Genomic DNA, 14,130 nt, shown 5'->3' with positions numbered 1-14,130 from the left:
TTTTTTTTTTTTATTTATCTGGACCACTAAAAGATCCGATTCCTCTGGACCTCTAATACAGTCCATTTTCCCAGCAACAGGACAGAGTCAAACAGATAATTTCTATTTTAAATAGATGCACAGCATTATAAATGAGGGACAAGAGCTCAACCACTAAATGCAAGTAATATTTATAAATGGACAACTTACATGGCTGTTGTAGGACTCTGTCAGATGAGGCAAAATAACTTCTGTGTGTCCTTTAGTTCCCATAGTTCCAGAGTCTAACAGAGGGCGCAGGTTTGCTACACAACGACTAGAGAGGAAAAACATGAAAGATATTTGAGAAGTCTGTTGTCAGCAAGGCCCTCTCCAATGTTCAGAACTCAAAAGGAGAAGCTGAAAATCAATATAAATGACCTAGGAAGCAGCTGGAGGGTTTACAATAATATGTAGAAGCTCAAAAGATCAAGTGAGGAGAGCTGGCAGATAAGAACCTTATTTCACCTAGTCAGTACCTGGAGGACTGCATTATAATATGATCACACGGTTCACTGTCACACCTCTAACAGTGTTAAAACCTTTGATCTTTTCTAGATCTCTTCTTTGAGCAACTCTCCAAATGGGTTTGCATTCATGCACATCTTGCCACTTTGGCTTTCCTCCAGTAGCTTAAGTTAACAGGCTGTTTTGGGTTGGATCCTCCAGAGTAGAGCCCATTCCCCCCAAAAATGTGTGTACACTTTAACAGCGTCTTCATGTCTCTTTTTTTCCACAAAGGCATTTTACACTTTTAGCTCTTACTTATCTTTTTGGCAATCTTTATTGACTCCCTTGAACTTTAAAAGGATTTGAACTTTAAGAAGGCATTGCTTTTGAAAGTTCTTAGATTGAATTGATTGCGACACTGCCTTAAATAAGTTGCTGAAGTGTGAGTGGCTATAAACCAGGTATAAACAGACAAGTTTTATGCTAAGTCACGACAGAGGCAACGCTTCTCAATGCCATTTTCTGACCAGAAGTGCGCGAAAAAAAAAAAAAAACAAACCCCAACAGCAATCAGTCTTGAAAATGTATGTTCACTTCAAATCATCCTGTCTGACTGTTTCCATTACATTCCAGTTAGGTCACAGATGTCCAGAAAGCCTCACTTAGGTTTACCATTATAAGCAATGCCACTTAAATAAGCTTCCATCTTGCCCTGGACCTAGCCTACATCTAGGATTTTAGTTGTTGGTGCAAAGATACAATCTATTGTTATTCACACAAGAGTAAGCTTACCCCCGCTTCAAAATGAATATAAATTACATTAATACAGGTCACAGCTTATTGCTTTTTATGCTAGGAGTTTGTGTCAGTACAGCTAGACTGTCACCTGGCCTCACATTACACCATCAAGTTCCCGGTGTTTGCAATTCTTACAACACCTAGTCCCCCTGTGCCTACAATGCTTTGAATATGTATTTTCTAGGCAGTTTTCAAGAAAAAAGGGAGGCGGCAGGGAATCAAAGGGAATTGTAGTAAACTTATATACAACTCCTATGTTTATATAACATTATGAATGAAGTGGCTGAAACTGTCCCAACTTGACTGGTCTCTGGTCAGATTTAATAACTGCAAACAGGTTCCCCATGTGGGGAACTTAATTTGTATATAGACAGAGTGGGTGCGTCCCCAACAGCACACTCATTCGTTTCACTGGGGACAATTAGCAGGGGCATATATGCACATGTGCCCCTGGGCGCACACTCTGGGATGGTCCCAGCAGCCTTACCTGGGGTCCTCCTGGGGCTGGAGAAGCAGCAATCTGGTTTTGGGCAGCACATGCTACAGCCATGTGTGCCACCCTGCCCACACGCTCCCCACTTTTTTGATACCAGGAGTTCTTGGTATCTAATTTTGCCTCTACACTGCAAGTATACAGTACAGAGAACCTATTCACATGAGCCTTGTGTGTTCTGCGGTGCCTCAGAGGCTTTGAGGCACAGCAAAGCACACATTCTTGCTTGTGGGGACACAGCCAGTTAGTTTAAGGTGTAATACTTACTTCTGCTGAAATAGAGAGTGCCTTAAGCTTAAGGCAGTTTTACTCTGGAATAAGAGCATCAAAAGATATTCTTCTGAAATAGATCTTTCACTTTAAACTAACACCTTACAATTAAGTCCCCTGTGCTGACAAGCCATCGTATTACAAAATACTTTAGTAATTCATAGTTTCATAGCTAGTTTTATAGTTGGTAGGGTCGGAAGGGACCTGAACAGATCATCAAGTCCAACCTCCTGCCATGGCAGGAAAGAGTACTGGGGTCAAACAACCCCGGCGAGGTGTTCATCCAGCCTCCTCTTAAAGACCCCCACCATTTGCTCATTCTCTGTGGTACCTTTTTCCTTCTAGATGGTGACTCTTATCCCTGACAGAGACATTGTTTTAGGACTGCCCTGTTATGTATTGTCAATGCAGTTTATCCAGCCTGGAGGGGTTTTTTGGGTTTGTTTTTTTAAACTAAGGGAGAGATGACAATCCAGGTTATAGCTTCAAGGTATGAAAGAGTGTCCAGGATATTCCTATCAAATTGCATCTAATTCCCCTCCCAAACACTTACCTATCAATATATCTCCTTGCCTCAACATTGTCCAGTGCTGTGACAACTATATCTTGCTTGGTATAGAATTCATCGTTGTAAACATTCTCAGTGGCTGGACATACTTTGTTAAGCTGAGGATCTATTTTCACCTGGGGGTTGATGTTCAACGTTGCTGCTGCTGCGGTAGAGCTTTTAGGTTTCTAATCAAGTTAAAAGAGCAGATAATTAGTCCAATATTCATTGTAAAAATGAGATCTGAACAAGGTGCATGGATCTGGGTTACAGGAGTATCTCCGGCATTAATAAGATAATGCTTTCTTTGGGTGAAAAAAAGATTTGCATGTAAAAATGTACAAATATGATAAGACTGAAAAGTGAAGGACTGGGGTTTTAAATTTCCTTTTATCTACTTCAAAGTTAAGGCCCTTTCACCTTCATCTTATTCATTCAGCTTAGGTCTCGCCCGATTTCCTTTTAACCTGGCTTGATTTAGTATCAATAGACTGGGGAAGCATTTGTAAAGTATGACAGGAATGGAGTTCGCCCATTTTTTGACCCTAGGACAGGGGTGCTCAAATTTCTGGCCCATGGGCCATGTGCAGCCCACAGATCCTTGGAATTCAGCCCACAAGTCTCCCCACGAGTTTTTTGGGAAATTTGGCATCAGGGGAGCAGTGGCAGTACAGCCACCCCTCCCCCCTACCAAAATTTCAAAGTCCTGCATGTAGGGCTGGTCAGAGCTGGGCCATAACCCTCCTCCTGCATGGCCAGATAGGAGCCAAGACATGCACCCTTCCTTCCATGTGGGCAGGTTGGGGCCAGGCTGTGCTGCCCTGCCCTCCCACCTCACCCAGGAGAACCAGGCCGTGCCCCGCTCCTCCTGCAGGGCCAGGCCATTACTCTTCCTCATTGCACTGCACAGCTGGTTTAGAGCCAGACCATATCCCTTTCTGCCCTCCCACCCATCCAGGAAGATGGGGAGATGGCTGATGAGTACATATAATGCAAGTGGTACAGCTGCATGTTCTTGTAGCTTCCTAACTTTGACCCTCAGTGAAAAAGAGTTAGTTGCAATTGTTTTACAACTAGTATATCACTACAAAAGCATATAGATAATAAGTTATATCAGTATTATTTGACATCGATACAAATGTAAAGCTGGCTATAAAACTTAGGTATAAATAAAAGTTAATTCTGCCTTAAAATGGTTGGTAGAATCCATCCTTCCACCCTCCTAGCTCTCGAGCTAGTAGCATCACTGTGACCATGGGGCACTGTACACACAGCAAGAAGCTCTGCTTAACATTTAATACAGAACAGAGCTCTGTACTGGAGCATGTGCGCCTTTTCCTTACACAGCTACATCACTCCCAGCCTGGAAGAGGGCAGGGTGCACCAGTAATGCTGCTTTGCGTCAAACAGACATACCAAAAGACTCTGCACAGAGCTATCTACATCCCAAGATAAATTCTCACAGTGAATAAATGCAGCAACACATGCTGCTCAAGAGACACTATGACACAGAGAATGCTTACCTGTATGTGGTGGGGTCGGAAAAGAAACTGCCTATTCAGGTTGGACTTTTCTATTAAGTCTGGATCTGTAATTGTGACCTAGAGAAAGAAGAGCAGAAGCACAGCTGAAGTTATACATTAAATGTGCTGTTCAGCTCTACTCTCTTTGTAAATGCTATGAGAGATCTTACAGTACAGTATTAAAATAACCCCACCCTGTTGCCATCTGTCAGGGTTATGACTATTGCCAATGATCTACATTGGCATAGACAGATCTTAGATTCAGCAAAGTATTTTAAGAATACTGCACATGTGTATGTAGTCTGGATGACAAAGCACATTTCTCAGTTTCTACTGGACTCCTTCCCTGCTCCCCTCTCTCAAAAATCTGATACAAAATAAGATAATGCTTTTTATAGACTAGTAAGACTAAAACTATGCAGTGAAATAACTTTGTATATGGAAGCAGGTACTTAAATACTTTTTGAAGTCAACAATCCCCCTTTTCAGAAAAAAAAATGCTTCACCACCATATTCATCTCACCACTCTCAAAACACATCATATTGACAATATACCATAGCACTGTCTCATGTTATTGTTTAAATAAGCAATGGCTAGTTACTGGGTGCATAAGACTTACCATGCCTTTCTCTTGCCCAGTGCCAACACCAAGAAGTGCAAAATTTTTTAACATTTCGCAACCAATTGCTCCACACCCAACCTAAGAAAAATTGAAAGCAATTTAAGCAACAGAAATCGGTGATTATTTTAAATAAGCAGGGATTTTGGATAAAAGGATTGTTAGCTACAGGAACCACCAGACAAGCTTCAAACATTCAGATTTCTTTTCCCCTGAAATAGTCCATTACATTTCCCACCACAGTAAATATCATTCAGAAAGAATGCCCTGATCAGGCACACACAGAATGAAATTCTCAGGTACCAAAGGGAGGATGTTTCCAGCAGAAGGCCACTGACATTGCAGGCACTTAATCCTGCAAAATATACAAGTGAAGCCAAACCTAGCCACTGAGCGGGATGCCAGACATCTTTTTTGATTAGACTGTTACCTAATTACAGATCATGGAATTAAATGACATCCTGTAAACTAGTTTCTACCAGCTACTCTGGGTACTCAGAGGTTTGGATGCTTTGCCAAACTACAGAGCAGAGAAAATTATGTTTGAAGCTGTTCTACACTGTGGACATTGTACAGATGCTATTAAAATGGTTTGCCCACTTAAGTCTGGTTAGATAACTTTCTGGAGTAACTATAGACTAAGTTAATCAAAATCTGTACTCAAAAATATTCTATCAAAACTTTGGGAGGGAATATAACAAGGTCTAATTTACTAAGATCTCTTTATGAGCAGCAAGGATTTCTTAGGGTAATATCTTTTATTGGACCAATTATGCTGCTGGGATAGAGTTAGACAAGCTTCCAAATGCAAGGCATTCTTCCTCAAGTGTGATCACAAGAAGCAGGGCACAGAAAAGTATGCAACCTCTGCGCCCACTGGCACCTGCCCCTTCAATGGTGCCTGCGCCCCTGCCCACAGCTTCTGCCCTCCTCCACTCCCCTTAGTCTCTGCATCTCCCCTGTAGCCACTGCCCTGCCTGCCCTCTGCAGCTTCTGCCCTTCCCCACACCCTACATTGCTGGTCCCCCATAGCCTCTCTGCCTCTCACTGCAACCTTTTGCCTCATGGCAACTGTTCCACCTGCAGCCTCTGCACCCCCTCTGTTGCTGTGTGGCCATACCAGAGCTACTTTGTATCCAGTTCCAGCACAAAGCATGGTATCTAAGTGGCAGGGGTAGAGGCTGAGGGAGGCAGGTGGCAGGGAGCAGGCTCCAGGAGTAGAGGCTGCAGGGGAGCAGGGGGCAGGCAAGTGATACACAGCTAGAGTGAATAGCAACTGCCTGCCTCCCCCACCTCATACTCAAATCCAAGACGGACCCCCCCACACCCACCATGTTGAACGAGGAAATAAACCTCATCTTCAATTCAAGAAAATATGGCATGTTATGAAACACAATAAGACAGAACTTAAGCAAAGCCATAAAAGAGAAAACATTTATTCTTTTTGTTTAATCTTTGTTCACAGATTCTGGTCCTCAGGGAACACTGTATGGGCAAGACCCACTGTACAGAGCTACTTGCAGGTTCAGAGAACAGCTTATATCAAGCAGTTTGCAAGAAGTGCTTCAGTTATTGGTGTGCTATAGTGGGGTCCAACTACAATTTGGGACATAAGCTCTGTTCCCTGCTCACTGTTAATGTGAGTAAATGCAATCTGGCTCATCTGAGGACATAAAACATGACTTCTTCTCAGAGGCTATACTTACCAAGAAAATGTTCAAATTATGCAGCTTTTGGCACAGGGAGTCTCCAATGCAAGCTCTCAAGGCATCATACCTATCACCCCTGTCCAGGCATTTGAAGACAAAAATAAAGGGAGTGCAGCTATAATTGGCAACCATGATACTAAATATATAAGATAAGCAGAATGTCTTGAGCTTTCACATCAGCTAAAAGATGACTCACTTTAAAGTCCCCAAAAACTCATTCCCTTCCCAAGTTAATAGTATTCTCACCTCAGAAATATTTCCACTAACAGATAAAATGCACTTTTTTTTTTTAAACAGGTTATTTTGAATTATTAGAGTCAAAATCTTTAACTGGGATTAAATGCCTGCATGCGATTCACAGATGACTGCGCTGAATGAAATTAGTGCCTTGGCATATGACATTACAAAAACTGATATAAACATACACCAATATTTGAAGTACCCCAGACAAATGATTTCTTGTCCCAGAGTTGCTATGCAGCAAACAGCCTTATAGATGGGGGTAGAGCAGGTAATAGTTCACTTTCATTAAACAAACTGTTATCCTAGGATAACTGCAGACACACAAGTTACACCAGTGTAGTTTAATACTGTTTTCACTTCAATTTTACTATATAAGTTATACCGGTATAGGGCTATACATCCTGTATCTGCTCCTTGTTGACACCAGTATATAACATGCGGTATGTCTAGGCCATTCAAGTATTTCAGCTTTACCTTGGGATGAATTCTTCACATCTGCTGATCTTGTCTAGAGATGTTACAATATCTAATGCATCAATGTACAGCTATAGGGGAAAGCCAAAAAGGCATGCAAGTTTAAAGATTTCACATTCATCAAAATATTATTTTTGTTAAAGACAGACAATTATGAACTCACATTTTCAATATACTGCACATAAATCAAGAACTAGGACAAGTAAATCTGAAAGAGGCTGAGCCCTATTATAAATGTGATACTATACAGCAAGGATATCTAACTTCTGAGTGGTCAGTGTCTGCAAGCCCCCCAGGCACAAAACCGCAGGGCCTGAATGCATCCCAAGCTACATGCTGCACCATGTGGCACTCCCCCAGTTGCACCATGCTAGCAGCCCTGGGTCTCCCAAGCACCCTAGCCACAGATTCCTGTAGCCCTATGGGCCATGCCAGACCACCACACCCCCAGGGGCGGGCAGAAGCTGGTGAAGGTAGGGGGAAGTGTGGAGACCAGCAGTGGCAGCAGGTGAATTATGAGGGAAGCAGTGCCTGGGCTGGGAGCCTGAGGACTGCAGGTTAACCCCTTGGGGGTCACATGCAGCACTCTGGCCATGAGCTGGAAAGCTCTGATACAGATAACATGTTATACCTTTGTATCTAGACACAATGATCTATGCTTGTCTTCTGTTTCGGAGTGTGGAGACTGACAAGTTTAACCTCCTAAGTGGTTAAACTTTATTGTATGTTCATAACCACTGCCAATTTAATTAAGACCAATTTAACTGTACCATGTAACAGAGACAAGGAGATCACTACAGCCTAACAAAAGATGTTTACAGCCTTAAAAATATGGTTTGGCTTCCCTGCTCATGCAGATGCTCTCCACTGTACCCACTGCCACACATTTATAAAATTAATATTAGGATAAGGAATGACCTACCCACTGCTGCAAAGGAGAAAACTTTCCTGTTACTGCTTTCAAGACTTCTTGGCTAGCAATGCCACCCACTGTTGCAGCAAGAGGAGCGAGGAGTCCCTGAGCAGTCCTAGAGAGCCACTGCACTAGGTTCTCATTCACCTGAGGCTGAAAAACAAGCCACAACGAAAAAGAAAAGCTTTATAAATTAATCTGAAGTCAAACTTAAAAAGAGCTTGGGAGACTGTGCCAGTTTATTTCTTTCCATCCTGAAAACTGACCATTTATACTCACTCTTTTCTTTCTACCCTGGAGCCAATTTCTAATCCATGAGTGGATATTCCCTGTAATCCCATGACTACCTAACTTCGTTAAAAGCCTCTGATGGGAAACCTGGACAAAGGCTTTTTGGAAGTCCAAATACATTATGTCAACTTGATCACCCTGATCCACCTGCTTATTCACACCCTCAAGGAACCCGATTTCCCTTTGACAAAGCTATGTTGATCGCTCTCCAGCAAGTCATGTCCATTCATGAGCCAACCAGTTATTTTATTATCTTTTTTCCTAGCCTTCCAGGAGCAGAAGTCAGGCTTAATGGCCCATTAATTTCCTGTCTCCCCTCTAGAACTGTTTATAAATATAAGGAATCACTTTGGCAACCCTCCAGTCCTCTAAAACAAACCATTAAGAGTCCAGCATATTTAGCTAGTACGTTTAGAGACTAAAAAAGCAGCAATGTTTTAACTAAAAGTGTGTGTTTTTCCTTGTTTTAGGAGGTTAATGTAAGTGTGGCTACAACACTTCTATTGAACTAAGAAGTATAAAGATGGAGAGAGACAGACACAGATAGACAACAAGAAGGGGATATGTTAACTTTGGGTCTCTGGGTTTTTTTCATCTTTTGCTCCAACCCAGATGCGGGGGGCAACCTGGGCCATGGCGCATGCAGCCAGTCCCACTGCCCCAGGTGCGGAGGTGGTACCTGGTGCAGAGCACAGCCTACCCCATATGCCATATCCCCATACGTAGCTCTTGGGTATGCTGGGATGTGTAGTCCACGGGGCTGAGTGGTGCGTGGGTAGCGTGGCAGCCAGACTTGACTTTCCATGGCAGCGCCCCTGAGGCAGCAACTCTCTCCCTCACACTCCAACTGCCATTGCCAGCATCTCTGCTGCCGCACTGGTCCCAGTCCCACTGCCCAGGCACCACACCCAGTGCAGGGGCAGACAAATGGAGTTGGTGGGCAGGGTCTCCATGGAGATGAGCCCTGAACCCCTGCAGGCTGAGTGTGCTCAGCTGGGTGGATGGGATAGTGCAGCAGGCAGGTGGGGAGCAGCATCCAGGAGTGGGACAGGTAGGGCCGGGATTGCGGAGCTGTGCAAAGCAGAGCTGTGATCCATTCCCAGATGCTGCTCCCTGCCTGCCCCTGGGGGTCCCAGCATGGTCTCCATGGAAACCTGTGAGTCACCCGAAGAGCTGGGATTTCAACTGCACAATTTTATGGCAGTGGGGGACTGCTTTTGTGCTTTCCTCCTAGCTTTGAAGTTGGGGGAAGCAGAGACCAAAGAGCTAGCTGACCCCCCAGATATATTTTCCCTGCTGTAGCAGTGGGAAGGGGACAAATTCAAGGCAAACCTGCAATAAGTAGATTCTATAGCTGGAAAATTATAACAAATTTATACATTTTCCATAAAGAGAATCCAATTACAGGAGGGGTCATCTTATAAATCAGGGTTGTTTTCTAGTCAAGTAAATATGGTATGTCAGTAAAAACATGTCAGTAAAGAAGTTTGTTGTTCGTAAAATAAATAAATAAAAGAAAGAAAAAACAAAAGTTTGTAGATTTGTCATTTAAGAAAAATGTCTTGGGTTGGCAACCCTGATATGTGGTCGCATTGACCTAGGAAATTCCTTTAACAAACTTACAGAGTAATCCTAAATTCTACGGAGAAACATGAAGTTAATTACTTCGATTTGGTGCCCCCATTGGCCTAAATGATTTCAAGTCTATTTTTCAGATCTTTGTTATGGAACACCTAAATAGTGCTACACTTATAGTGATATGTGGGTATGTCTGTCCACTCCATCCAGAAGCCTGCCCATTCTGTCCAGGACCCCCAGCAATGGGTGCAGGGCAGACGAGGCCGGATTCGATCAACTTGCACCACCCCAGTAGGCAATGTAAACAGCCATAACAGGGGGTGGAGGCCAGATCAGCACCCCCTACGCCCCTACAACTCACCAAAACTCCTTAAGTGGCCCTCCAGCCCAAATAACTACCAACTCCTTAGCTACATCCATGTTCAGCAGCTAAGAATCTGGCCCAGTGTTTTAAGATGAAAATTACACCAAAATGATTGGATAACAATTCCTCACAGCCATTACTGCCTTACACGTATGATTAAATTACTAAAACTGCAGCTGTGTAATGAGCTTCAGAGAACAGCTCCAGAAGTAACATATGCACATTGCTTTTATACAAGCAGCTGATACATCAAAACAACCCAAAGGGTAAAAGAAAGGGTCAGCAACTAGAACAGGGACAAAGTGTAAAAATTTATCACACACTATAATAATGCCTACTGGATTAACTGTGTTTATGTTGTAACTGCCAATGCAACAGTGCAGAGCAACCATTAGCTACTTGAGAACTACTCACTTTGCTTTCCAGCGTTTCACTTACGGATGCTGCTATTTTCAACATCTCTTCAGCATCTTGCAGGCATCTAGAGCCCAAGACAAAAATCAAGATCATTTTGCATTCATAGCATGAATTTCTAAAATATTAAACACAACAGGACAACTCTGTAACACAGCATTTCTCAACCTGAGGGTCATGACCCAAAAGTGGGTTGCAAGAATATATGAAAGGGTCACAAACAAATTTTAACCTTGGGAAACTGTGGCTTTTCCCTTGCAGGCTGTCAGAGTTCCAGCCTGAAAGGGGCTGCTTGGGGGCCCCCCATGCCCCACACACCCACCCCCTGCCCTACACAGTGAGGCTGGGAGTAGAGGGCAGTGGGTCAGGAATGAGGAACACTGGGTGGTGTTTACAAACAGGTCCTGGTACAAAAAAGTTTGAGAACCACTGCTGTAACCCACTTAAAAAAAAAACCTAAGAGGACTTGAAATGTCTCCCATTTAATAGTAAAAGCATTGAAAACACACTTTTAAGATTTAAGTTTTAGTTTAGAAACTGGTGTCTATTGGCCACACTAACACAGAAGGTTAATACTGGTATTTATGCATTCAAGGCACAAATAATGCTTTAACTATTTTGAGACAACACAGGCATATCAGACTTTAAACTGCTGAAAGCTATTCATGACCCTGTGTGAATTTACTGTTAGTCAAACTTGTAGATGGACATCCTTGATTTATCCACGCAAGAGCCTCAATGTCAAACCATCATGATGGGAAGGGAATGCTTCTGGGGAGAAGTCATTTGATACATTCTCTGCTAGGAAGTGAGACAGTCATGACTGGGGTGGCTTTGGAGAATGCACCATGTGCCAAAACCAAACAACATACCAAAATAAATGCTTGTGAACAGCCAGTAGATAATTACTTTTTATCATTACTAAATTAGTTGAGATTTGAAATGACCTAGAGGTGAAAAACATGAAGTGCCTAACCAACAACAAACCAATTCAATAATTATTTCACACTGAACATTAAATATGTTAAGCATCAGAGGATTAACTAGGTTTATTAAAGACTGTCAAGAGTTTGTTAAACACAATACCACTAAAATAGCATTACCCAGTGTTTGGTATGCGTCCAAAATTTTCCTGGAACTGGTTCAAGGCCAGCATGGCAGCATGTATCTGCAAAGGTGCCTGTTAATGAGGTATAAAAAGAGGCACTGATCTGTTATGTGTAATCAAAAAAACTTGAAAAGCTTGACACTTTCCTATTTAGTTTCAATTCCATTCCTACTAGTTCACTCCTTTCTCTAATGGTCTGAACCCCCTCCCCAACTGTATACTTCAAAGCATACTTACTATATGCCATTTAGGAAAAAAAAAAAAAGTTATGATCTATGAAGCTTTCCACCCTCAAATTATGAGAAATCTAGTTTCTAAAGAAACCAAAAGGAGCCATTTACCTTGGGTTTGCTAAAGTCTGCAACAAGGCAAGTTGGATTTGTTAACTGCTTCTCCAACCGATCCTGAAAGAAAGATCTGATCAAAATATAATACGTCAAGTTATGAACACATCCTGCTCTGTCACATAGCTTTCTCCCAACTCATTCATAGCTAACAGTGGTAACGAATGTTATTACCCCACAACTGAAGGATTAAAAGCTGCACATTCCCCTTTTTTCCCCACCAACCTTTTTCTATTACCTTTGTTTCATTACTGTTATAGAAATGACACTGTATTACTATTTGCTAGTTGGAGGTAAAGGTTCTTCTCAAAGTTTTTTTTCTTAAGACCTGAATTTTTTCCCAGTTTCATAGTCAACTAGCTAAAACAATTTCAGCAACATCCAAATGATTGCAGTTGCTAAATATTTTACAAACAGCCATTTGTGCACTTACAAAACCATTACAAACACAAGGCTGCTTTTATCACTGAGTACAGTTGTATTCTTCTCCTACCAAACCAAATGCCATTTCTGGTTGCCCATTAGAAATTAGATTTTACAGATTTTTGTTAGATCTATTGGAATCCTATGGGAACAATACTTTTAAAAAAGTAAGACAAGACCAGGTCTTCAGAGACAAGAAACCACACTACCCTACCACACTGTCTAGCTGCAAGATCCCAACTACTGAAGGGGTCAGTTACAACAGTAACAGCAATTAAGACCATATACCTATATTCTGGTGCAGACTACACAAATAATGTAAAAGAAAACTGGATAGGTACAGTGGGATAGCATGCCAACCTTTCACCTCTAAAGAGGTCTAAAGATGTAGGTTAATACTTTGGTCCTAAAAATGATTCATATAGTGCCTCACTGTAGATCTGCTATACCTGTTCACATGTACAGATTTGATACCACCATCTTGTTCCTCCTCTATATGACATTAAGAGCACAATATATTTTTCAGGCTTCCTAACCAAGATAGTTCTACAATATTCCCTTGAAGCAGAGTTCAAAGGAAGTCTATCAAACATTCAGATGTACTGATCTGATGGACCAAGGCTGCATGTTTAAGAGGGCAGTAATCCCCGCAATTGTTAATTCTGTAAACTCAGAAAAATAGTAGTGTCAGCCTATCCACACTTAACTGATCGAGCTCTCATTCTCATTGTCTCTCACCCTATTCTCATTAAAAAACTAAGGGACTGTGGCATCGACACCTACACAGTCAAATGGGTCACTAACTGGCTGGAGGGCCGCACCCAGAGAGTGGTGGTAGACGGGTCTCATTTGACCTGGAGGGATGTGGGCAGTGGGGTCCCCCAGGGCTTGGTCCTTGGGCTTGCACTGTTCAACATCTTCATCAGTGACTTGGATGAAGGGGTAAAAAGCACCTTGTTCAAATTCGCAGACAACACTAAGATGTGGGGGGAAGTGGGCATGCTAGAAGGGAGAAATAGGCTGCAGTCAGACCTAGACAGGTTACAGGGGTGGGCAGATGAGAACAGGATGGGTTTCAACACTGACAAGTGCAAGGTGATGCACCTGGGGAGGAAGAACCAGCACCATACCTACAGGCTGGGGAATTCCCTTTTTGTTTGTGCAGAGGCAGAAAAGGATCTTGGAGTCATTATTGATGCCAAAATGAACATGGGCCGACAGTGTGGGGACGCAATCAGGAAGGCCAACCACACCTTGTCATGCATCCACAGATGCATCTCAAGCAGGTCCAAGGAGGTGATCCTCCCCCTCTATGCGGCACTGGTCAGGCCGCAGCTGGAGTACTGCGTCCAGTTCTGGGCGCCGCCCTTCAAGAGGGATGGGGACAACATGGAGAGGGTCCAGAGGAGGGCCACTCGCATGATCGGGGGCAGCAGGGCAGGCCCTACGAGGACAGGCTACAGGACCTGAACCTGTTCAGCCTCCACAAGAAAAGGCTGAGGGGGAATCTAGTGGCCATTTACAAACTAGTCAGGGGGGACCAGCAGGCG

At 42.9% G+C, this 14,130-nt stretch overlaps 1 protein-coding gene across 1 annotated transcript in view; it reads right to left on the bottom strand.

Annotated features, from left to right (window-relative positions):
* Positions 1 to 14,130, bottom strand: part of UBA6 (ubiquitin like modifier activating enzyme 6) — a 63,686-nt gene that overhangs the window by 26,069 nt on the left and 23,487 nt on the right. Inside the window, exons 10-19 of the mRNA XM_019522266.1 lie at positions 12,155 to 12,217; positions 11,809 to 11,885; positions 10,706 to 10,772; positions 8,068 to 8,211; positions 7,146 to 7,216; positions 6,426 to 6,504; positions 4,720 to 4,800; positions 4,100 to 4,177; positions 2,583 to 2,764; positions 190 to 295 (exon numbers count right to left, since the gene is read on the bottom strand). Coding sequence (XP_019377811.1) covers positions 190 to 295; positions 2,583 to 2,764; positions 4,100 to 4,177; positions 4,720 to 4,800; positions 6,426 to 6,504; positions 7,146 to 7,216; positions 8,068 to 8,211; positions 10,706 to 10,772; positions 11,809 to 11,885; positions 12,155 to 12,217 — 948 coding nt within the window. The remainder of the gene's footprint in view (positions 1 to 189; positions 296 to 2,582; positions 2,765 to 4,099; positions 4,178 to 4,719; positions 4,801 to 6,425; positions 6,505 to 7,145; positions 7,217 to 8,067; positions 8,212 to 10,705; positions 10,773 to 11,808; positions 11,886 to 12,154; positions 12,218 to 14,130) is intronic.

Source organism: Gavialis gangeticus, unplaced genomic scaffold, assembly GCF_001723915.1.
Source record: "Gavialis gangeticus isolate Ggan-Ray unplaced genomic scaffold, GavGan_comp1, whole genome shotgun sequence".
Classification (NCBI taxonomy): domain Eukaryota; kingdom Metazoa; phylum Chordata; order Crocodylia; family Gavialidae; genus Gavialis; species Gavialis gangeticus.
The sequence above is the reverse complement of the archived record's forward strand: the minus strand, read 5'-3'. Positions and strand labels throughout refer to the sequence as shown.